This window comes from Ranitomeya variabilis, chromosome 5, assembly GCF_051348905.1.
Source record: "Ranitomeya variabilis isolate aRanVar5 chromosome 5, aRanVar5.hap1, whole genome shotgun sequence".
NCBI classification, from domain to species: Eukaryota; Metazoa; Chordata; class Amphibia; order Anura; family Dendrobatidae; genus Ranitomeya; species Ranitomeya variabilis.
In genome coordinates, this window is record NC_135236.1 from 29,376,197 (window position 1) to 29,400,132 (window position 23,936).

The 23,936-nt window shown below is 46.8% G+C and overlaps 1 protein-coding gene across 3 annotated transcripts in view; it reads right to left on the minus strand.

Annotated features, from left to right (window-relative positions):
• The window catches only part of C5H17orf114 (chromosome 5 C17orf114 homolog), an 88,746-nt gene that overhangs the window by 8,634 nt on the left and 56,176 nt on the right, over nucleotides 1-23,936 (minus strand). Inside the window, exon 1 of one of the 3 annotated variants that reach the window (XM_077261603.1) lies at nucleotides 5,851-5,924. The exons of the other annotated variants lie outside the window; for them this stretch is intronic. Coding sequence (XP_077117718.1) covers nucleotides 5,851-5,918 — 68 coding nt within the window. The 5' untranslated portion in view covers nucleotides 5,919-5,924. Of the gene's footprint in view, nucleotides 1-5,850; nucleotides 5,925-23,936 lie in introns of those variants that run through there. 3 annotated transcript variants of the gene reach the window in all.

A 23,936-nucleotide genomic window follows, 5' to 3' on the forward strand; every position in this document is an offset into this window, starting at 1 on the left:
TCTGCAGAGCTCTATGGGGGTCAGTGGTGCGAAGCTCTGCAGAGCTCTATGGGGTCAGTGGTGAGATGCTCTGCAGAGCTCTATGGGGGTCAGTGGCGAGATGCTCTGCAGAGCTCTATGGAGGTCAGTGGTGCAATGTTCTGTGGAGGTCTGGTGTAATACTCAGCAGAGCTCTATGGGGTCAGTGGTGAGATGCTCTGCAGAGCTCTATGGGTGTCAGTGGTGAGATGCTCTGCAGAGCTCTATGGGGTCAGTGGTGAGATGCTCTGCAGAGCTCTATGGGGGTCAGTGGTGAGATGCTCTGCAGAGCTCTATAGAGGTCGGTGATGCAATACTCTGTAGAGCTCTATGGAGGTCAATGGTGCAATGTTCTGCAGAGTTCTATGGGGGTCAGTGATGTAATACTCAGCAGAGCTCTATGGAGGTCAGTGGTGAGATGCTCTGCAGAGCTCTATGGGTGTCAGTGGTGAGATGCTCTGCAGAGCTCTATGGGGGTCAGTGGTGAGATGCTCTGCAGAGCTCTATGGGGTCAGTGGTGCGATGCTCTGCAGAGCTCTATGGGGGTCAGTGGTGAGATGCTCTGCAGAGCTCTATGGAGGTCAATGGTGCAATGTTCTGTGGAGGTCAGTGGTGTAATACTCAGCAGAGCTCTATGGGGGTCAGTGCTGAGATGCTCTGCAGAGCTCTATGGGGGTCAGTGGTGAGATGCTCTGCAGAGCTCTATGGGGTCAGTGCTGAGATGCTCTGCAGAGCTCTATGGGGGTCAGTGGTGAGATGCTCTGCAGAGCTCTATGGGGGTCAGTGGTGAGATGCTCTGCAGAGCTCTATAGAGGTCAGTGATGCAATACTCTGTAGAGCTCTATGGAGGTCAATGGTGCAATGTTCTGCAGAGTTCTATGGGGGTCAGTGATGTAATACTCAGCAGAGCTCTATGGAGGTCAGTGGTGAGATGCTCTGCAGAGCTCTATGGGTGTTAGTGGTGAGATGCTCTGCAGAGCTCTATGGGGTCAGTGGTGAGATGCTCTGCAGAGCTCTATGGGGGTCAGTGGTGAGATGCTCTGCAGAGCTCTATGGGGTCAGTGGTGAGATGCTCTGCAGAGCTCTATGGGGTCAGTGGTGAGATGCTCTGCAGAGCTCTATGGGGGTCAGTGGTGAGATGCTCTGCAGAGCTCTATGGGGTCAGTGGTGAGATGCTCTGCAGAGCTCTATGGGGGTCAGTGGTGAGATGTTCTGCAGAGCTCTATGGGGGTCAGTGGTGAGATGCTCTGCAGAGCTCTATAGAGGTCAGTGATGCAATACTCTGTAGAGCTCTATGGAGGTCAATGGTGCAATGTTCTGCAGAGTTCTATGGGGGTCAGTGATGTAATACTCAGCAGAGCTCTATGGAGGTCAGTGGTGACATGCTCTGCAGAGCTCTATGGGGTCAGTGGTGCAATGTTTTTCAGAGCTCTATGGGGGGTCAGTGGATGTTAGGAAATAGGAAGAAGTTCTGATTACTTCATTTACCCATACAGAGCTCTCGGTTGCAGTTTCCTCTTCCTGCCAGCACAAGGCTGGAATTCTAAGCCACTCTTCCTCCCTCCCCCCTGCTATATCGCTGTAATGTGAGACCAGCGTGCCAGCTTCACTGAGGAATTTTTATGGCTTTGTGCTGGGAAAGCCAGTCCTCTGTCAAAACCCTTCATCCCCCCTCCCACCTGATACCAGCCATAACTGGTACAGCAACTTCCAAACCACATGGGACTCTTTTGTTCTTGAAAAGTTATGTATAATGGCACCAATCAGGGATAGAGATATAAGAGTTACATATTCCGAATGTCCACCGAGAAATCTATAACTCACTAAAATCGCTAGGATCTAAGCCCAACGAAATGCAAGGAACGGATTTCTCCGTAAGCGGGTCATAGCCGTGTTTATGCTTAAAATAACCCCCATGACGTGATGAGCATCCTGATCATTGTGTTGTTCTTCTACGAGGTTCATACAGTGACTTATGTATAGAAATGGCTTGTCATAAGTCTAAGAAAGGGGAGTATTCAGCCTCCGAGTGAGGTCACCACAGGGGGAGTATCTTGGTTTTGGGCCCGGAGATAAGTGAGTGAGACATCAGTCTTCACTAGTCTTTTGTCCCGGGTCTAGCTGCGAGAAAGATCTGTAATGCATCTGGATTTATGCCCATCCCCCACAGCACATGGTCTGCCATGAGATGAAATGACATAAGGAACTGTGTTTTTTCAACTTTAATCCCATTTTATTTGTAATTGTACTGTACATACAATACTTGTCTCATTTTATAATTTCTTTTTATACTTTTGTAAACACTGCCTACCTTTTTAGAGTAAAATATATAAAATTACTAGCTTTGTTTCTCCCTGCTCTATAACGTACTGTCACGTCCTCTGAAGGGAATACGCTACTAATTTGGGTTGGCTCCGGACCCGTTATTAATGAAGAAATCGGAGCTGGTGGCAGCGGATTTGTCCTGTGCGTTTGGGACACTTTGTAGTGACGGACGGCGTTGATAATTATTGTTCCAGCCTGAGTGGGAGTAGTTATATCGCCCTCGCTGCAGCGTGCCCAATAGCCAGTACATAGTAAGGCAGCCTTTCTGACGACTAATAACCCTAGGTGCAGTACCCTAACTGACCTGAGGGTAAGGGGGCGCCAGAGAGCTGCAAGTTCTAAACCGGAACTGGGAAGTGAGATATAGATAAATCCCCTTCAGAAAGAACCAGGAGCAACCAAACAACCCCGGTTCATGACAAATTGGTGTGAGCGGTGGGGATGATAAAGGAATCCTCCCTGGGATCCGTGACAGTGGTACAATGCTCTGCAGAGCTCTATGGAGGTCAGTGGTGTAATATTCTGCAGAGTTCTATGGAGGTCAGTGGTGTAATATTCTGCAGAGCTCTATGGGGTCAGTGGTGTAATATTCTGCAGAGCTCTATGGGGGTCAGTGGTGCGATGCTCTGCAGAGCTTTATGGGGTCAGTGGTGTAATATTCTGCAGAGCTCTATGGGGTCAGTGGTGCGATGCTCTGCAGAGCTCTATGGGGTCAGTGGTGTAATATTCTGCAGAGCTTTATGGGGTCAGTGGTGTAATATTCTGCAGAGCTCTATGGGGTCAGTGGTGCGATGCTCTGCAGAGCTCTATGGGGTCAGTGGTGTAATATTCTGCAGAGCTTTATGGGGTCAGTGGTGTAATATTCTGCAGAGCTCTATGGGGTCAGTGGTGCGATGCTCTGCAGAGCTCTATGGGGTCAGTGGTGCGATGCTCTGCAGAGCTCTATGGAGGTCAGTGGTGTAATATTCTGCAGAGTTCTATGGAGGTCAGTGGTGTAATATTCTGCAGAGCTCTATGGGGTCAGTGGTGTAATATTCTGCAGAGCTCTATGGGGGTCAGTGGTGCGATGCTCTGCAGAGCTTTATGGGGTCAGTGGTGTAATATTCTGCAGAGCTCTATGGGGTCAGTGGTGCGATGCTCTGCAGAGCTCTATGGGGTCAGTGGTGTAATATTCTGCAGAGCTTTATGGGGTCAGTGGTGTAATATTCTGCAGAGCTCTATGGGGTCAGTGGTGCGATGCTCTGCAGAGCTCTATGGGGTCAGTGGTGAGATGCTCTGCAGAGCTCTATGGGGTCAGTGGTGTAATATTATGCAGAGCTCTATGGAGGTCAGTGGTGTAATATTCTGCAGAGCTCTATGGGGGTCAGTGGTGTAATATTCTGCAGAGCTCTATGGGGGTCAGTGGTGTAATATTCTGCAGAGCTCTATGGGGTCAGTGGTGCGATGCTCTGCAGAGCTCTATGGGGTCAGTGGTGCGATGCTCTGCAGAGCTCTATGGGGTCAGTGGTGCGATGCTCTGCAGAGCTCTATGGGGTCAGTGGTGCGATGCTCTGCAGAGCTCTATGGGGTCAGTGGTGCGATGCTCTGCAGAGCTCTATGGGGTCAGTGGTGCGATGCTCTGCAGAGCTCTATGGGGTCAGTGGTGCGATGCTCTGCAGAGCTCTATGGGGTCAGTGGTGCGATGCTCTGCAGAGCTCTATGGGGTCAGTGGTGCGATGCTCTGCAGAGCTCTATGGGGTCAGTGGTGTGATGCTCTGCAGAGCTCTATGGGGTCAGTGGTGCGATGCTCTGCAGAGCTCTATGGGGTCAGTGGTGCGATGCTCTGCAGAGCTCTATGGGGTCAGTGGTGTGATGCTCTGCAGAGCTCTATGGGGTCAGTGGTGCGATGCTCTGCAGCTCTCTAGCACATGACAGTACTGTGGCCCCTCAGGTGCTCTGGCCCCCGGAGCTCGCACTCCTTTCCCCTCTCCCCTTCCTCCTGTAGCTCGGGGGGCTGCACAGTTTCCCGCACGTCTCCGGTGCCGAGAAATCCCACTGGACCCAAACACACAAACTGGTTTTTCAACATCCTAAAAAAAGTGAATTGTGCAGATGTAACCGCACACTGAGGCGGATCGCCGCCCCACACTGCTCAATGCAGGCTCTGTCCCCGGCCCCCCACTGATGAGAGATGACAATATAAAAAGTGTACACCCCCCCGGTATAAATAGTCATACCCAATAATGTGTCTAATACACACACTGTCTGCAGGAATGTGCAGAATGCAGACAGTGAGTGCACTGTACACTCACACCGTCACACTATGTGTCATACACACACTCACACTCTGTATCATACACTCACAATCTAAAACATACACACACTCACAATGTATCATACACTCACAATCTATATCATACACACACTCACACTGTATCATACACTCACACTCTGTATCATACACACACTCACACTGTATCATACACACACTCACAATCTGTGTCATACACACACTCACAATCTGTATCATACACACACTCACACTCTGTATCATACACACACTCACAATCTATATCATACACACTCTATCATACACACAATCTATATCATACACACAATCTATATCATACACACACTCACACACACAATCTATATCATACACACACTCACACTCTATATCATACACACACTCAGTATCATACACACACTCACACTGTATCATACACACACTCACACTCTGTATCATACACACACACACTCTGTATCATACACACACTCACAATCTGTATCACACACACACTCACAATCTGTATCATACACACACTCACACTCTGTATCATACACACACTCACACTCTGTATCATACACACACTCACACTCTATCATACACACACTCTGTATCATACACACACTCACACTCTGTATCATACACACACTCACACTCTGTATCATACACACACTCACACTCTGTATCATACACACACTCACACTCTGTATCATACACACACTCACACTGTATCATACACACACTCACAATCTGTATCATACACACACTCACGCTGTATCATACACACACTCACACTCTGTATCATACACACACTCACAATCTGTATCATACACACACAATCTGTATCATACACACACTCGCGCTGTATCATACACACACTCACACTCTGTATCATACACACACTCACAATCTGTATCATACACACACTCACACTCTGTATCATACACACACTCACACTCTGTATCATACACACACAATCTGTATCATACACACACTCACAATCTATCATACACACACTCACAACATATATCATACACACACTCACATTCTGTATCATACACTCGGTTACTACTTGCATCTGGCACATACGCCCTCTCACAATCCGCCATGCACACAGACACAATATGAGTCACACACACAATCTGTACTTCTGTGTCACACCCTCACACAATCTGTGCTGTACACCACAACCATAATCTGCTGGATCACATAAGAAATCATTGTGATGGCTGCAGCCTTACCCGAGGTCTCCTCTCCAGTTATCCCAGCTCACACTTTGCCAGACTGAGTGTGTTTGTGTGTGTGTCATACTCTCATACTCTCCTCCTCCTCCTCCTCCTCCTCCACTGCTCCCTACCTAATCTTAGCTCCCTTATCTCCTGTGCACACAGGACACTGCCCCTTTAACTATTGCCATACATTAAATGCATTGATCTGTGTCACCTGAGCTCCTTATACTAGGGACACTGCCCCTTTAATGGGCAAGTTACATAATATATGCATAAATCCAAGTACAATAATGTCCTTTTAACAACTAGTAAAATATAAACAGAAATTATAGTGCAGAAGTTCTAAAGAAGACTCTGCGCCTCTACTCCAAATACACAGGCATCAGAAATCTGCCCCTCTATAATACACAGGCATCAGAAATCTGCCCCTCTATAATACACAGGCATCAGAAATCTGCCCCTCTATATAATACACAGGCATCAGAAATCTGCCCCTCTATGTAATACACAGGCATCAGAAATCTGCCCCTCTATATAATACACAGGCATCAGAAATCTGCCCCTCTATAATACACAGGCATCAGAAATCTGCCCCTCTATATAATACACAGGCATCAGAAATCTGCCCCTCTATATAATACACAGGCATCAGAAATCTGCCCCTCTATATAATACACAGGCATCAGAAATCTGCCCCTCTATATAATACACAGGCATCAGAAATCTGCCCCTCTATATAATACACAGACATCAGAAATCTGCCACTCTATAATACACAGGCATCAGAAATCTGCCCCTCTATAATACACAGGCATCAGAAATCTGCCCCTCTATATAATACACAGGCATCAGAAATCTGCCCTTCAATGTAATACACAAACATCAGAAATCTGCCCTTCAATGTAATACACAAACATCAGAAATCTGCCCCTCTATAATATACAGGCATCAGAAATCTGCCCCTCTATGTAATACACAGGCATCAGAAATCTGCCCCTCTATGTAATACACAGGCATCAGAAATCTGCACCTCTATGTAATACACAGGCATCAGAAATCTGCCCCTCTATAATATACAGGCATCAGAAATCTGCCCCTCTATATAATACACAGGCATCAGAAATCTGCCCCTCTATGTAATACACAGGCATCAGAAATCTGCACCTCTATGTAATACACAGGCATCAGAAATCTGCCCCTCTATAATATACAGGCATCAGAAATCTGCCCCTCTATATAATACACAGGCATCAGAAATCTGCCCCTCTATATAATATACAGGCATCAGAAATCTGCCCCTCTATATAATATACAGGCATCAGAAATCTGCCCCTCTACATAATATACAGACATCAGAAATCTGCCCCTCTACATAATACACAGACATCAGAAATCTGCCCCTCTATATAATACATAGGCATCAGAAATCTGCCCCTCTATATAATACACAGACATCAGAAATCTGCCCCTCTATATAATACACAGACATCAGAAATCTGCCCCTCTATATAATACACAGGCATCAGAAATCTGCCCCTCTATAATATACAGGCATCAGAAATCTGCCCCTCTATATAATACACAGGCACCAGAAATCTGCCCCTCTATGTAATACACAGGCATCAGAAATCTGCCCCTCTATATAATACACAGGCATCAGAAATCTGCCCCTCTATATAATACACAGGCATCAGAAATCTGCCCCTCTATATAATACACAGGCATCAGAAATCTGCCCCTCTATATAATACACAGGCATCAGAAATCTGCCCCTCTATATAATACACAGGCATCAGAAATCTGCCCCTCTATATAATACACAGACATCAGAAATCTACCCCTCTATAATACACAGGCATCAGAAATTTGCCCCTCTATATAATACACAGGCATCAGAAATCTGCCCCTCTATATAATACACAGGCATCAGAAATCTGCCCCTCTATATAATACACAGACATCAGAAATCTGCCCCTCTATAATACACAGGCATCAGAAATCTGCCCCTCTATATAATACACAGACATCAGAAATCTGCCCCTCTATATAATACACAGACATCAGAAATCTGCCCCTCTTGTTGTGAATTCCGTTCTCGGGCTCCCTCCTGTGGTCATGAGTGGTACTTTGTGAGTTCTGTTCATGGGCTCCCTCTGGTGGCTTTTAGTGTTACGGCTGGTCTGTAGCTGGACTCCAGCTGCCTTGTTTCCTGCTAGGCTTGCTGCCTATTTAACTCCATCTGGACCTTTACTTGTTGCCTGCTGTCGTTGTATTCAGTATTGGTTCAGATCTCTCTGGGACTTCCCTTGTGACCTGTCTCCTCGTGGAGAAGCTAAGTTCATGCTAATCCATTTTGCCCATTGCTATTTGAAAATGTTTCTCAGTATATGATGAGTTCAGTCCAGCTTGCTTATATGCTATTTGATTGCTAGCTGGAAGCTCTGGGGTGCGGAGTTGCGCCCCTCACATCGTGAGTCGGTGTGGGGGTCTTTTTGTATTCTCTGCGTGGATAACTTTTGTAGTATTTTATACTGACCGCAGATTCCTTGCTATCTTCTGACTATTTAGTTGTTAGCGGGCCTCATTTGCTAAAACCTATTTTCATTTCTATGTTTGTGTTCTCCCCTTAACTCACCGTTATTATTTGTGGGGGGCTGCTTACACTTTGGGGAAAATTTCTCTGAGGCAAGTGAGGCTTTATTTCTCTCTAGGGGTAGCTAGTTTCTCAGGCTGTGAACGAGGCGTCTAGGCCGAGTTAGGAACGCTCCACGGCTGCCTATAGTGTGTGTTGATAGGATCAGGATTGCGGTCAGTAAAGTTCCCACATTCCCAGAGCTTGTCCTTATTTTTGGGTTTACTTATCAGGTCAGTTCATGTGTTCTAACCACCAGGATCATAACAGTACAGCAGGACGCTAAAGTGTTAATGCATCGCAAAAGAGGGATAAGAGAAGCTCTGAGGGTTTTTTTTTTCCTCTGCAGTGTGTTTAGCCTCTCTCCTCCCCTTAATCTCTGGGTGGTTCAGGACTCAGCTGCAGATATGGACATTCAAGGTCTGTCCTCTTGTGTGGATCAGCTCGCTACAAGGATACAAAGCATTCAGGATTATGTAGTTCGCAGTCCTATGTCAGAACCTAAAATACCAATTCCTGAGCTGTTCTCTGGAGATAGGTCTAGGTTTTTGAATTTCAAAAATAATTGCAAATTGTTTCTTTCTCTGAGACCTCATTCCTCTGGTGACCCTGCTCAGCAAGTTAAAATTATTATTTCTTTGTTACGTGGTGACCCTCAAGATTGGGCATTTTCCCTGGCGCCAGGAGATCCTGCATTGCTAAATGTGGATGCGTTTTTTCTGGCGCTTGGATTGCTTTATGAGGAACCTAATCTAGTAGACCAGGCAGAAAAGATTTTGCTGGCTCTCTCTCAGGGTCAGGATGAAGCAGAGGTTTATTGTCAGAAGTTTAGGAAGTGGTCTGTGCTCACTCAATGGAATGAGTGTGCCCTGGCAGCGATTTTCAGAAAGGGTCTTTCTGAAGCCCTTAAGGATGTTATGGTGGGGTTCCCCACGCCTGCGGGTCTGAATGAGTCAATGTCTTTGGCCATTCAGATTGATCGGCGTTTGCGGGAGCGCAAACCTGTGCACCATCTGGCGGTGTTTTCTGAACAGAAGCCTGAGTCTATGCAATGGGACAGGATTCTGACCAGAACTGAACGGTAAAATCACAGACGTCAGAATGGGTTGTGCTTTTACTGTGGTGACTCCACTCATGTTATCTCAGTGTTCTAAGCGCACAAAAAGGTTCGCCAAGTCTGTCACCATTGGTACTGTACAGCCTAAATTCATTTTGTCTGGTACTTTGATTTGCTCTCTGTCATCCTACTCTGTTATGGCTTTTGTGGATTCAGGCGCTGCCCTGAATTTGATGGATTTGTCATTTGCCAGGCGCTGTGGTTTTATCTTGGAGCCATTGCAATTCCTTATTCCACTAAAGGGAATTGATGCTACGCCATTGGCCAAGAATAAGCCTCAGTACTGGACTCAAGTGACTATGTGCATGACTCCTGCACATCAGGAGGTTATTCGCTTTCTGGTGTTACATAATTTGCATGATGTTGTCGTGTTGGGTTTGCCATGGCTGCAGGTTCATAATCCAGTCCTGGATTGGAAAGCAATGTCTGTGTCAAGTTGGGGTTGTCAAGGGGTACATGGCGATGTTCCTTTGGTGTCAATTGCTTCTTCTACTCCTTCTGAAGTCCCTGAATTTTTGTCGGATTACCAGGATGTATTTGATGAGCCCAAATCCAGTGCCCTACCTCCTCATAGGGATTGTGATTGTGCCATAAATTTGATTCCTGGTAGTAAGTTCCCTAAGGGTCGACTTTTTAATTTATCTGTACCAGAACATACCGCTATGTGGAGCTATATAAAGGAGTCTTTGGAGAAAGGGCATATTCGTCCGTCCTCGTCACCTTTGGGTGCAGGGTTCTTTTTTGTGGCCAAGAAGGATGGTTCTCTGAGACCCTGTATAGATTATCGCCTTCTAAATAAAATCACGGTCAAATTTCAGTACCGTTTGCCTCTGCTGTCCGATCTGTTTGCTCGGATTAGGGGGGCTAGTTGGTTCACCAAGATAGATCTTCGAGGAGCGTATAACCTTGTGCGTATAAAGCGGGGCGATGAATGGAAGACCGCATTTAATACGCCCGAAGGTCATTTTGAGTACTTGGTGATGCCTTTTGGGCTTTCTAATGCCCCTTCCGTGTTTCAGTCCTTCATGCACAACATCTTCCGAGAGTATCTGGATAGATTCATGATTGTGTACCTGGATGATATTTTGGTCTTTTCTGATGATTGGGAGTCTCACGTGAAGCAGGTCAGGATGGTGTTTCAGGTCCTGCGTGCCAATGCCTTGTTTGTGAAGGGCTCTAAATGTCTCTTTGGAGTCCAGAAGGTTTCCTTTTTGGGCTTTATTTTTTCCCCTTCTACTATTGAGATGGATCCAGTTAAAGTCCAGGCCATCTATGACTGGACTCAACCTACATCGGTGAAGAGCCTTCAGAAGTTCTTGGGCTTTGCTAATTTTTACCGTCGCTTCATCACTAATTTTTCTAGTGTGGTTAAGCCTTTGACGGATTTGACTAGAAAGGGTGCTGATGTGACTAATTGGTCTTCTGCGGCCGTTGAGGCCTTTCAGGAGCTGAAACGTCGGTTTTCTTCGGCTCCTGTCTTGCGTCAGCCTGATGTCTCTCTGCCCTTCCAGGTCGAGGTTGATGCTTCTGAGATTGGAGCTGGGGCTGTCTTGTCACAGAGAAGTTCTGATGGCTCCTTGATGAAGCCATGTGCTTTCTTTTCTAGAAAGTTTTTGCCTGCCGAGCGGAATTATGATGTTGGTAATCGGGAGTTGTTGGCAATGAAGTGGGCATTCGAGGAGTGGCGACATTGGCTTGAGGGAGCCAAGCATCGCGTGGTGGTCTTGACGGATCACAAGAATTTGATTTATCTCGAGTCTGCCAAGCGGTTAAATCCTAGACAAGCTTGATGGTCGCTGTTTTTCTCCCGTTTTGATTTCGTGGTTTCATACCTTCCGGGCTCAAAGAATGTGAAGGCTGATGCCCTTTCTAGGAGTTTTGTGCCTGACTCTCCGGGAGTTTCTGAACCGGCTGGTATCCTCAGAGATGGGGTGATCTTGTCTGCCATCTCCCCTGATTTGCGGCGGGTGCTGCAGGAATTTCAGGCCGATAGACCTGACCGTTGTCCACCGGAGAGACTGTTTGTCCCGGATAGATGGACCAGTAGAGTTATTTCCGAGGTTCATTCTTCGGTGTTAGCGGGTCATCCTGGGATCTTTGGTACCAGGGATTTGGTGGCTAGGTCCTTTTGGTGGCCTTCTTTGTCGCGGGATGTGCGTTCCTTTGTGCAGTCCTGTGGGATTTGTGCTCGGGCCAAGCCTTGCTGTTCTCGTGCCAGTGGAGTGCTTTTGCCTTTGCCTGTCCCGAAGAGGCCTTGGATGCATATTTCCATGGATTTTATTTCGGATCTTCCAGTCTCTCAGAGGATGTCTGTCATCTGGGTGGTTTGTGATCATTTTTCTAAAATGGTCCATTTGGTGCCCTTGCCTAAGTTACCCTCCTCCTCTGATTTGGTTCCGCTGTTTTTTCAGAATGTGGTTCGTTTACATGGTATTCCAGAGAACATTGTGTCTGACAGAGGGTCCCAGTTTGTGTCCAAATTTTGGCGGTCCTTTTGTGCTAAGATGGGCATTGATTTGTCTTTTTCTTCGGCCTTCCATCTTCAGATGAATGGCCAAACCGAACGTACTAATCAGACCTTGGAAACTTATCTGAGATGTTTTGTTTCTGCTGATCAGGATGATTGGGTGACTTTTTTGCCATTGGCCGAGTTCGCCCTCAATAATCGGGCCAGTTCCGCTACTTTGGTTTCGCCTTTTTTTTGTAATTCTGGTTTTCATCCTCGTTTTTCCTCAGGTCAGGTTGAACCTTCTGACTGTCCTGGGGTGGATTCTGTGGTGGACAGGTTGCAGCAGATTTGGAACCACGTGGTGGACAATTTGACGTTGTCACAGGAGAAGGCTCAGCGCTTTGCTAATCGCCGTCGCTGTGTGGGTCCCCGACTTCGTGTACGGGATTTGGTATGGTTGTCATCTCGTTATGTTCCTATGAAGGTTTCCTCTCCTAAGTTCAAACCTCGTTTCATCGGTCCTTATAAGATTTCAGAAATCCTCAATCCTGTGTCATTTCGTTTGGACCTCCCAGCATCTTTTACCATTCATAATGTGTTCCATAGGTCATTGTTGCGGAGGTATGTGGTGCCTGTGGTTCCTTCTGTTGATCCTCCTGCTCCGGTGTTGGTCGAGGGACAATTGGAGTATGTGGTGGAGAAAATCTTGAATTCTCGTATTTCGAGACGGAAGCTTCAGTACTTGGTTAAATGGAAGGGCTATGGTCAGGAGGATAATTCCTGGGTTGTTGCCTCTGATGTCCATGCTGCCGATTTGGTTCGTGCCTTTCAATTGGCTCGTCCTGATCGGCCTGGGGGCTCTGGTGAGGGTTCGGTGACCCCTCCTCAAGGGGGGGTACTGTTGTGAATTCCGTTCTCGGGCTCCCTCCTGTGGTCATGAGTGGTACTTTGTGAGTTCTGTTCATGGGCTCCCTCTGGTGGCTTTTAGTGTTACGGCTGGTCTGTAGCTGGACTCCAGCTGCCTCGTTTCCTGCTAGGCTTGCTGCCTATTTAACTCCATCTGGACCTTTACTTGTTGCCTGCTGTCATTGTATTCAGTACTGGTTCAGATCTCTCTGGGACTTCCCTTGTGACCTGTCTCCTCGTGGAGAAGCGAAGTTCATGATAGTCCATTTTTTCTCATTGCTATTTGAAAATGTTTCTCAGTATGTTATGAGTTCTGTCCAGCTTGCTTATATGCTATTTGATTGCTAGCTGGAAGCTCTGGGGTGCGGAGTTGCGCCCCTCACATAGTGAGTCGGTGTGGGGGTCTTTTTGTATTCTCTGCGTGGATACTTTTGTAGTATTTTATACTGACCGCACAGATTCCTTGCTATCTTCTGACTATTTAGTTGTTAGCGGGCCTCATTTGCTAAAACCTATTTTCATTTCTATGTTTGTGTTTTCCCCTTAACTCACCATTATTATTTGTGGGGGGCTGCCTACACTTTGGGGAAAATTTCTCTGAGGCAAGTGAGGCTTTATTTCTCTCTAGGGGTAGCTAGTTTCTCAGGCTGTGAACGAGGCGTCTAGGCCGAGTTAGGAACGCTCCACGGCTGCCTATAGTGTGTGTTGATAGGATCAGGATTGCGGTCAGTAAAGTTCCCACATTCCCAGAGCTTGTCCTTATTTTTGGGTTTACTTATCAGGTCAGTTCATGTGTTCTAACCACCAGGATCATAACACCCTCTATATAATACACAGGCATCAGAAATCTGCCCCTCTATATAATACACAGGCATCAGAAATCTGCCCCTCTATAATACACAGACATCAGAAATCTGCCCCTCTATATAATACACAGACATCAGAAATCTGCCCCTCTATAATACACAGGCATCAGAAATCTGCCCCTCTATATAATACACAGGCATCGGAAATCTGCCCCTCTATAATACACAGGCATCAGAAATCTGCCCCTCTATAATACACAGGCATCAGAAATCTGCCCCTCTATATAATACACAGACATCAGAAATCTGCCCCTCTATATAATACACAGGCATCAGAAATCTGCCCCTCTATATAATACACAGGCATCAGAAATCTGCCCCTCTATATAATACACAGGCATCAGAAATCTGCCCCTCTATATAATATACAGGCATCAGAAATCTGCCCCTCTATATAATACACAGGCATCGGAAATCTGCTCCTCTATAATACACAGGAATCAGAAATCTGCCCCTCTATATAATACACAGACATCAGAAATCTGCCCCTCTATATAATACACAGACATCAGAAATCTGCCCCTCTATATAATACACAGACATCAGAAATCTGCCCCTCTATATAATACACAGGCATCGGAAATCTGCCCCTCTATAATACACAGGCATCAGAAATCTGCCCCTCTATATAATACACAGGCATCGGAAATCTGCCCCTCTATAATACACAGGCATCAGAAATCTGCCCCTCTATATAATACACAGGCATCAGAAATGTGCCCCTCTATAATACACAGGCATCAGAAATCTGCCCCTCTATAATACACAGGCATCAGAAATCTGCCCCTCTATATGATACACAGGCATCAGAAATCTGCCCCTCTATAATACACAGGCATCGGAAATCTGCCCCTCTATATAATACACAGGCATCAGAAATCTGCCCCTCTATATAATACACAGGCATCAGAAATCTGCCCCTCTATATAATACACAGGCATCAGAAATCTGCCCCTCTATATAATACACAGGCATCAGAAATCTGCCCCTCTATATAATACATAGGCATCAGAAATCTGCCCCTCTATATAATACACAGGCATCAGAAATCTGCCCCTCTATATGATACACAGGCATCAGAAATCTGCCCCTCTATAATACACAGGCATCGGAAATCTGCCCCTCTATATAATACACAGGCATCAGAAATCTGCCCCTCTATATAATACACAGGCATCAGAAATCTGCCCCTCTATATAATACACAGGCATCAGAAATCTGCCCCTCTATATAATACACAGGCATCAGAAATCTGCCCCTCTATATAATACATAGGCATCAGAAATCTGCCCCTCTATATAATACACAGGCATCAGAAATCTGCCCCTCTATATGATACACAGGCATCAGAAATCTGCCCCTCTATAATACACAGGCATCGGAAATCTGCCCCTCTATATAATACACAGGCATCAGAAATCTGCCCCTCTATATAATACACAGGCATCAGAAATCTGCCCCTCTATAATACACCGGCATCAGAAATCTGCCCCTCTATATAATACACAGACATCAGAAATCTGCCCCTCTATAATACACAGGCATCAGATCATTGTCCTTTACTAAAACCCAACCTCTTTGTCTCATCAGTGGTGATAGAGATCCTGCTGGTCAGTGTCTGGTGTCTGACTCTGGACATTGTTTTCTCGGTTGTCACGTAGTTTATTTCCTTAGTTATTATTTAACCTTGTAAACCTAAGCTCACTGTTAGTTAACATGTCGTTCTCGTGTGATTAGTATTTTTTCCATTAGTGGATCGGTCCTGCTCCCGGTATAGTATTGGGGACATGTCTGTGGCCTCCTGGATACATGAAGGGACCTATATGGCCTCATGATTGCCCACGTCCCCTGATAATGATGTGGATATCCAGGATTCTCAGTCTATGGATTATGCCCCTATATCGGCAGTGTGGATTCACTCAGTCTGTGATTTCACCCCAGTGACAAATCTTCCCATTAGGCCTATATAATGAAGTAGCCCAGGAGTGGCAGCCGGCAGCGCTCTGTGCAGCAGCACGCAGCACTCTGTGCAGCAGCACGCCACGCTCTGTGAAGCAGCACGCCACGCTCTGTGCAGCAGCACACCACACTCTGTGCAGCAGCACACCACACTCTGTGCAGCAACACACCACACTCTGTGAAGCAGCACACCACACTCTGTGCAGCAGCACACCGCACTCTGTGAAGCAGCACACCACACTCTGTGAAGCAGCACACCACACTCTGTGAAGCAGCACACCACACTCTGTGCAGCAGCACACCACACTCTGTGCAGCAGCACACCACACTCTGTGAAGCAGCACACCACACTCTGTGAAGCAGCACGCCGCACTCTGTGGATTAGCACCCCACGCTCTGTGCAGCAGCACGCCGCACTCTGTGAAGCAGCACACCACAATCTGTGAAGCAGCACACCACACTCTGTGAAGCAGCACGCCACACTCTGTGAAGCAGCACGCCACACTCTGTGCAGCAGCACACCACACTCTGTGAAGCAGCACACCACACTCTGTGCAGCAGCACACCACACTCTGTGAAGCAGCACACCACACTCTGTGCAGCAGCACACCACACTCTGTGCAGCAGCACACCACACTGTGAAGCAGCACACCACACTCTGTGAAGCAGCACGCCGCACTCTGTGAAGCAGCACGCCACACTCTGTGAAGCAGCACGCCGCACTCTGTGCATTAGCACCCCACGCTCTGTGCATTAGCTCCCCACGCTCTGTGCAGCAGCACCCCATGCTCTGTGCATTAGCACCCCACGCTCTGTGCATTAGCACCCCACGCTCTGTGCAGCAGCACGCCGCTCTCTGTGAAGCAGCACGCCACACTCTGTGAAGCAGCACGCCGCACTCTGTGAAGCAGCACGCCGCGCTCTGTGCAGCAGCACGCCACACTCTGTGCAGCAGCACACCATGCTCTGTGAAGCAGCACACCACAGTCTGTGCAGCAGCACACTGCATGTCGCATGGGTCATCTGCCAACTGCAGGAGGGAGCACAGATGACTAGATACTAATAGTCTCACGTCATCCACGAACCAGAGGAGTGTCCTGGAGGGGATTCAGTGACCACCGTAGATTTGGAGTTGACAGCCTGGCCGCTCCTGGGTTGTTGCTGTGCAGTTATCCAGACAGCGGTGACTTCAGCCTCATTCACACTGGACGATCTGCAGACAAATGACTCCTTGTTTGCCGATCACAATTTGTTTAATGTGATTTAGGAACCGAATGTCAGAACTGCAGTTAAGACTGACACTGAAGAAAAGAATGAAAAAAAATCCTAGAAATGGGGATTTATTGCTCTTCAGGGTCTTTAGAAAGCTGAGTGACAGGCCTCATGGGCAAATCTCATATTAATTTATTTTTTCTTTTATTATTGTTCTGGTTTGTACATTTTTTATGCTTTTACAACCATGGAAAATAATACATATTTGTACGTTTTTTTTCTTCATTTTTATTAGGAAATTTATTTTTGTTTTTAATGAGATGAGTAAAGTTTTCCTACAAGTGTTGGAGGGGGCCAGGATCGTCCTGCGTCTCATCCGCCCACCGCTCCATGTATCTCTGTGTAAACAGGTATGTGAGCCAAGTCCTGGGCTGCCGGGGGCCGCATCCCGCGGGGCCCCGCTCCTCCTCACCTCTCAGTTTAACTCTGTATTAACCGCAGCGAAAACCACAAAAATGTTCACATTTTCATCATTTTTTCCTGGGTTTTGCACCAGGAATTTGTGCGAATGCTCCCGAATACCCGATTCCATGAACTGCCCCCTGCCTCTATAATGGCCCCTGGGTCAATAGGAGAATTACACAACTTTCTCACATCAGTCACTTCTGGCACCCGCCTCCTCAGAGGACTTGTCTCCTTCTTGACAAACAGGACATATTGGGTAAGGTGTAAACATGAACAAAGCTATGAAAACTAATGCAAACAATCATGTCTCCCTTCTACACTGCTTCTGTGCTATAGTGCCCCCTAGTGGTAGAGAAACACAATACACATCTACCTGCAGCTGCCACTTACCTGTGCCCTAACAGAGGGGGTACGGTGTGTGGCAGTGTTATATATTCAGAGCACGGTGTGTTACAGTCTTGTATATTCAGGGTATGGTGTGTTACAGTGTTATATATTCAGGGCACAGCGTGTGACAGTGTTATATAATCAGGGCACAGCGTGTGACAGTGTTATATATTCAGGGTGTCACGGGGTCCTTCTCCGATATCACCCAATCAACAGAGCTAGAGTATAGTAAACAATTCCAAGACCTTTATTTAGGCAAAAATACGAAAGGTTCATATACGATCCACCACACAAAGGATAAAGTCGTCCAGAACACGAATGCAGTTCAGTAACAGGATAAAAGTCCAACAATCCAGCAGAGGATAGCATAGTCCATATGCTCTTCCTTCTTTCTGATATGCTGTGTCCACATCATCACTCCACACTGGATCTGATCTGTGTCTCACCTCCCTGATATTTACAAGTCCCCCTCCTCATTCACAGGTCAGGAGGGGGAAGGTCTCAGGCTCATTGTTTCACCAACTAGGTCACCATGTCATTAGCATACAATACAGTACTGTGGGGGCTGATATCAGATGGCAGCAACAGCCATTCATCAATTAGCAAATAACTCCTTCTACAAGAGAACACCATGAAAATAAGTAAAATAGAAATATACACAAAAATGATACCCACATAGCATATCACACCATCACAACCTCTCCCCCCTCATAATAAGTGAGCACACTATGAGGTCTACACAGACCTCTGGCCTGCTCACTTTAGTCCACATTGCTCAATAGTTTATAGTTCCTTGTACAGTGGCAGGGGTTGCAATAATCATGAGCACTTGTCCATAAATTCCCGGGTCCTGGCTTTATGGTCATACCACGCTTTTTTGACTGGACTGGGCCGTTCGCTGATGTTCATTAGCCAAGGTAGCTAGCTGGGCGAGACGGTCTCTGAACTCTAGAACGTAGGGAATGATGGGCGTTCCAGTGTCTGATATATATCTCTCTGCAAATGCTCTTTCAGAAGAGTGAGAGGCCCTCAGACCTTCTGCTCCCACAAAATGACTTTGTAACTCCCCAATGTCATTTCCAAGGAGGATATCTGCAGGAAGTCCTCCCATAACACCAATCCAACACAGTTTTTCTCTAAAACCATAATCCAAACCTACCAAAGCTCGCTGTATATATTTGCGGACACCCCCCGCCAGGACAATGGGATTCCCGGGCCCTGGTGAATTTCCTCGGGTCGAACCACACGGGGGTCAGCGATAGTCAGGAATGCCCTTGTGTCTCTAAATCCCGACACTTTGTATCCATCAATTAAGACATCCTGCAGGTGGCAATGTCATTGCTCTGTATTTCTGATGGACAAAGGCCGGAGTCTGTACACTCCAGCAGGGGTATCTATGGTGCCGTGGTCGGTGGTCCACTCTGGTGGGGGTGGTGGTAGCTCTTCCTCAGGCGGGATGGAGTGCACAAGATGTATTGGACGAGGTGGGGCTGCGTGGGGCTCCCTCCGAATCCTTGAGGGACAGCCAGACTGCAAATGTCCAGGTTGCCCACACTCATAACTTCTCCTCTCTGTGATACCCCGAGGTCGTGGTCGGAACTGTTGGGGCCCTGGATTGTGAGGCGTGATTGTTATCGGCTTGCGACTAGGTGGAAGGGTAGATATAATCGGAGGGGGACGGGGTGCGAGAGAAGGCTGTGGTTCATTGTCCAGAAGCCTCCTCCATTGCGGTCGGATAGTAAGGGCTTCATCGGCCAGGGCTGCAGCTCTATCCACAGTGCACGGCGTGCACTCCCGGACCCATTCCAGTACCTCTGCGGGGCACTTGGCAAGAAATTGTTCTATAAGGAACGCCTGTATAACATCTTCCACAGTAAAGGCGTTTTCTGCATCCAGCCATCTCCAACATGCCTGGGACATCTTATGTCCATACATCCTAAACGATCCCCCCGTAGTGCATGGGAGGTCTCGGAACTTGGCCCTATATGAGTCTGGGGTGATAGCATGGTAATCCAGGATAGTCTGCTTTACAATGTTATAATCCCGATTCCGCTGTGAGTCAATGGTTCGGTAAGCCTCTACAAGGCTACCGTTCAGGAGTCCCACTAACAAACGCATCCAGCCAGAGTGGGGCACCTCCATCACAGCACACTGCTGCTCAAAGTCCTTTAAGAACCCCTCCACATCTCCGGAAACCTCATCAAATGGCTTAAACTCTGTCCGGGTGATCCGTACAGGCTCCCGGATCGTTGGGTTTACATTCCTTATTGTGTTACTCCCTCTTTCAAGCTCCATTGCTTCTTGTCTCCGCTGTGCCCAGCGGGCAGCCTCCTCCTTGTACTCCTGAGAGACGCCTGGGCCCAGAACCGCCATCTCTTCTTCGTACCACACCACCCACTGGCTTTTTGAGGTGGGGGTCCACGTCTCCAGTGCTCATCCTTCAGACATATGGGAGGAGGTGGCCGGGCTGGCACCCGCCAGTAGGCCAATTAAGGCCTCTTTAGTCAGTCCCTGGTAGTTCAGGCCCAGGTCTCTGGCTCTCTCCTGTAAACTGGATACAGTCCAATTTCTGTACTCACTCTGTGGGTGGTTCTCCATTAGGTTACGCTCCGTTGATCCCACCGCTGCCACCAGTTGTCATGGGGTCCTTCTCCGATATCACACAATCAACAGAGTTAGAGTATAGTAAACAATTCCAAGACCTTTATTTAGGCAAAAATACGAAAGGTCCATATACGATCCACCACACAAAGGATAAAATAGTCCAGAACACGAATGCAGTTAGTAACAGGATAAAAGTCCAACAATCCAGCAGAGGATAGCATAGTCCATATGCTCTTCCTTCTCTCTGATATGCTGTGTCCACATCATCACTCCACACAGGACTGAACTGTGTCTCACCTCCCTGATATTTAGTCTCCCTCCTCATTCACAGGTCAGGAGGGGGAAGGTCTGGGGCTCATTGTTTCAACAAGCTAGGTCAACATGTCATTAGCATACAATACAGTACTGTGGGGGCTGATATCAGATGGCAGCAACAGCCAATCATCAATTAGCAAATAACTCCTTCTACAAGAGAACACCATGAAAATAAGTAAAATAGAAATATACACAAAAATGATACCCACATAGCATATCACACCATCACACAGGGTATGGTGTGAGACAGTGTTATATATTAAGGGTATGGTGTGTGACAGTGTTATATATTCAGGGCACGGTGTGTGACAGTGTTATATAATCAGGGCACAGCGTGTGACAGTGTTGTATATTCAGGGTATGGTGTGTGACAGTGTTATAATAATAATAATCTTTATTTTTATATAGCGCTAACATATTCTGCAGCTCTTTACAGTTTGCACACATTATCATCACTGTCCCCGATGGGGCTCACAATGTAAATTCCCTATCAGTATGTCTTTGGAATGTGGGAGGAAACCGGAGTACCCAGAGGACCTCACGCAAACACGGAGAGAACATACAAACTCTTTGCAGATGTTGTCTTTGGTGGGATTTGAACCCAGGACTCCAGCGCTGCAGTGCTAACCACTGCGCTACCATGCTGCCCTTATATATTCAGGGCACAGCGTGTGACAGTGTTATATAATCAGGGCATAATTATTAACGCCGTCCGTTACTACCAGGTTCCCCAAATGCACAGGACAAATCCGCTGCCACCAGCTCCAATTCCTTAATTAATAAAGGGTCCGGAGTCAACCCAAATTAGAAGTGTAATTCACTTCAGAGGACGTGACAGTACGTTATAGAGCAAAGAAAAACGAAGCTAGTAATTTTATATATTTTAATCCAAAAAGGTGGGCAGTATTTACAAAAGGGTAAACAGATATTATAAAATGAGACAATTATGTATATACAGACGAATACAAATTAAAAGGGATTAAAGTTGAAAAAACACTTACAGTTCTCTCCTACCATTTCAGATCATGTTAAACCATGTGGCTGGGGGAGGGGCGACATCAAAATGCATCAGGGCAGCTTGCAGAGCTGCTCTTTGCTCTCTTCCTGGGCAAAGGCTCACAACTCAGCAGGGTTAAGATCAGGGCCGGCGTCGGCACCCGGCGCACCTGGGCAAGTGCCGGGGCCCTGAGCAGGCAGGGGGCCGTTGGGGACACTGGTGCGCTATAGTGCCGGCCCACGCGGGTGGACCCCCCGCCTGCTCCGAGTCCTGACACTTGCGATATTTACCTCTCCCGGTTCCAGTGCTGCAGCGTCTTCCATCCTCTGACTGTGACGTTCAGGTCAGAGGGCGCGATGACATCACCAGTGCGCGCCCTCTTCCTGAGCAGTCACAGCACAGAGAGCAGGAAGACGCTGAGGAGTCCAGAGCAGAGCAGCGTCAAGCAACGAGAGATGAGTATTTCATTTTTTTTTTATATTTGAAGCAATATATGGGGACCATCAGAAGGGGCCCATGTATGGAGCATTATATGGGGCTAATTCTATACGGAGTATCTTATGGGGCCAATAATATAGGGAGCATCTTATGAAGCCAATTCTATAGGGAGCATTATATGGGGCCAATTTAATATGGAGCAGTATATGGGGCCAATTACATATGGAGCAGTATATGGGGCCAATAATATATGAAGCATCCTATGGGACTAATTATATAAGGAGCATTTTATATGGCCAATTATATATGGATGATTATATGGGGCCCATTATACATGGAGCATCTTATGTGGCCAAATATTTTTGGAGCATTATATGGGACCCATTCTGTAAGGAGTATTATATGGGGCCCATTCTGTATGGAGCATCATATAGGGCCTATTCTGTATGGAGCAATATATGGGACTCAGTATACTGTATGGGGCCGATCATATACTGTATGGAGCATTATATGAGACCCATTATATATGGAACAATAGATGGGGCCCATCATATACTGTATGGGGAATTATATGTGGCTCGCTATACTGTATGGAGAATTATATGGGGTCAATTCCGTATGGAGCAATATATGCGGCTCATTCTGTATGGAGCACTCTGTGGTGCCCATTGTACTGTATGGAGCATTATATGAGGCTCATTATTCTGTATGGAGCATAATATTGGGCTCATTATTCTGTTTGGAGCAATATATGGGGCTCATTATTCTGTATAGAGGGCTATGTGGTGCCAATTATACTGTATGGAGCACTATATGGGGCCATTATACTGTATGGGGCAATATATGGGGCTCATTATTCTGTTTGGAGCAATATATGGGGCTCATTATTCTGTATAGAGGACTATACTGTCCGGTTTCTGAGCTAATGTAGAATGCACAATAGATATCACTCATGTAATGTAAGAATGATGTGAAATCTTTGGCATTGTACTATACCTATATTTCTCTGCCGTATCCGTGCATTATGAATTGTGGTATGTGTTAAAGGGGCCCACCGGGACTCTTTCGCCCAGGGCCCATGAAAACCTGGAGCCGGCCCTGGTTAAGATATGCCCTCTGGTCGTGACATCACTGAGTGGGCTGAGTTATGAAATGCACTCCTCTTTTCTCAGAGAGACTCAAAGTTATGGAACATTCATATCCACCGTAGCTCCAGGATGCAACCTTGTATAGCGATGACGGAATTATCATTGATCTTGTTTTGTGACTAGCATTCTATTAAGACAAAACATGACCTGGCTATGCACCGCGAGTAAGCAGCAATTCGTTTCTCAGATACCCAGGGTACAGGAAATTGGAAAATGCACTGGGTGATGGCCCAGCCGATGCACATACCAAATATATAACTTTCATATCTTTGTCACTCATTAGAGTCAAGTTATGCCTTACTATTAAGTTTGTACATGAACAAAAGAGCACATGGTTTCAGACAAAAGACTGGTTTTCTGCTCACTCCTGCATTCAAGAGGGAGGGGGGACAGAGTCCCACCCTGGAGTTTCAAGTTACAGCTGTATTGTCAGGGAGCAAGGGCTGGGAGGAAGGGGGGTCAGAAAGCCTGCAGCGTGTGTCTGTGCTCAGCTTTAATGGACGTAGCAGAGCTCAGTGTGCGTGATCATAGACAATCAAATACCTCATGTTCCTGACACCTCCCCCTTTTGGACTGCGCTACGGATGCAGGACATCTTGGCAC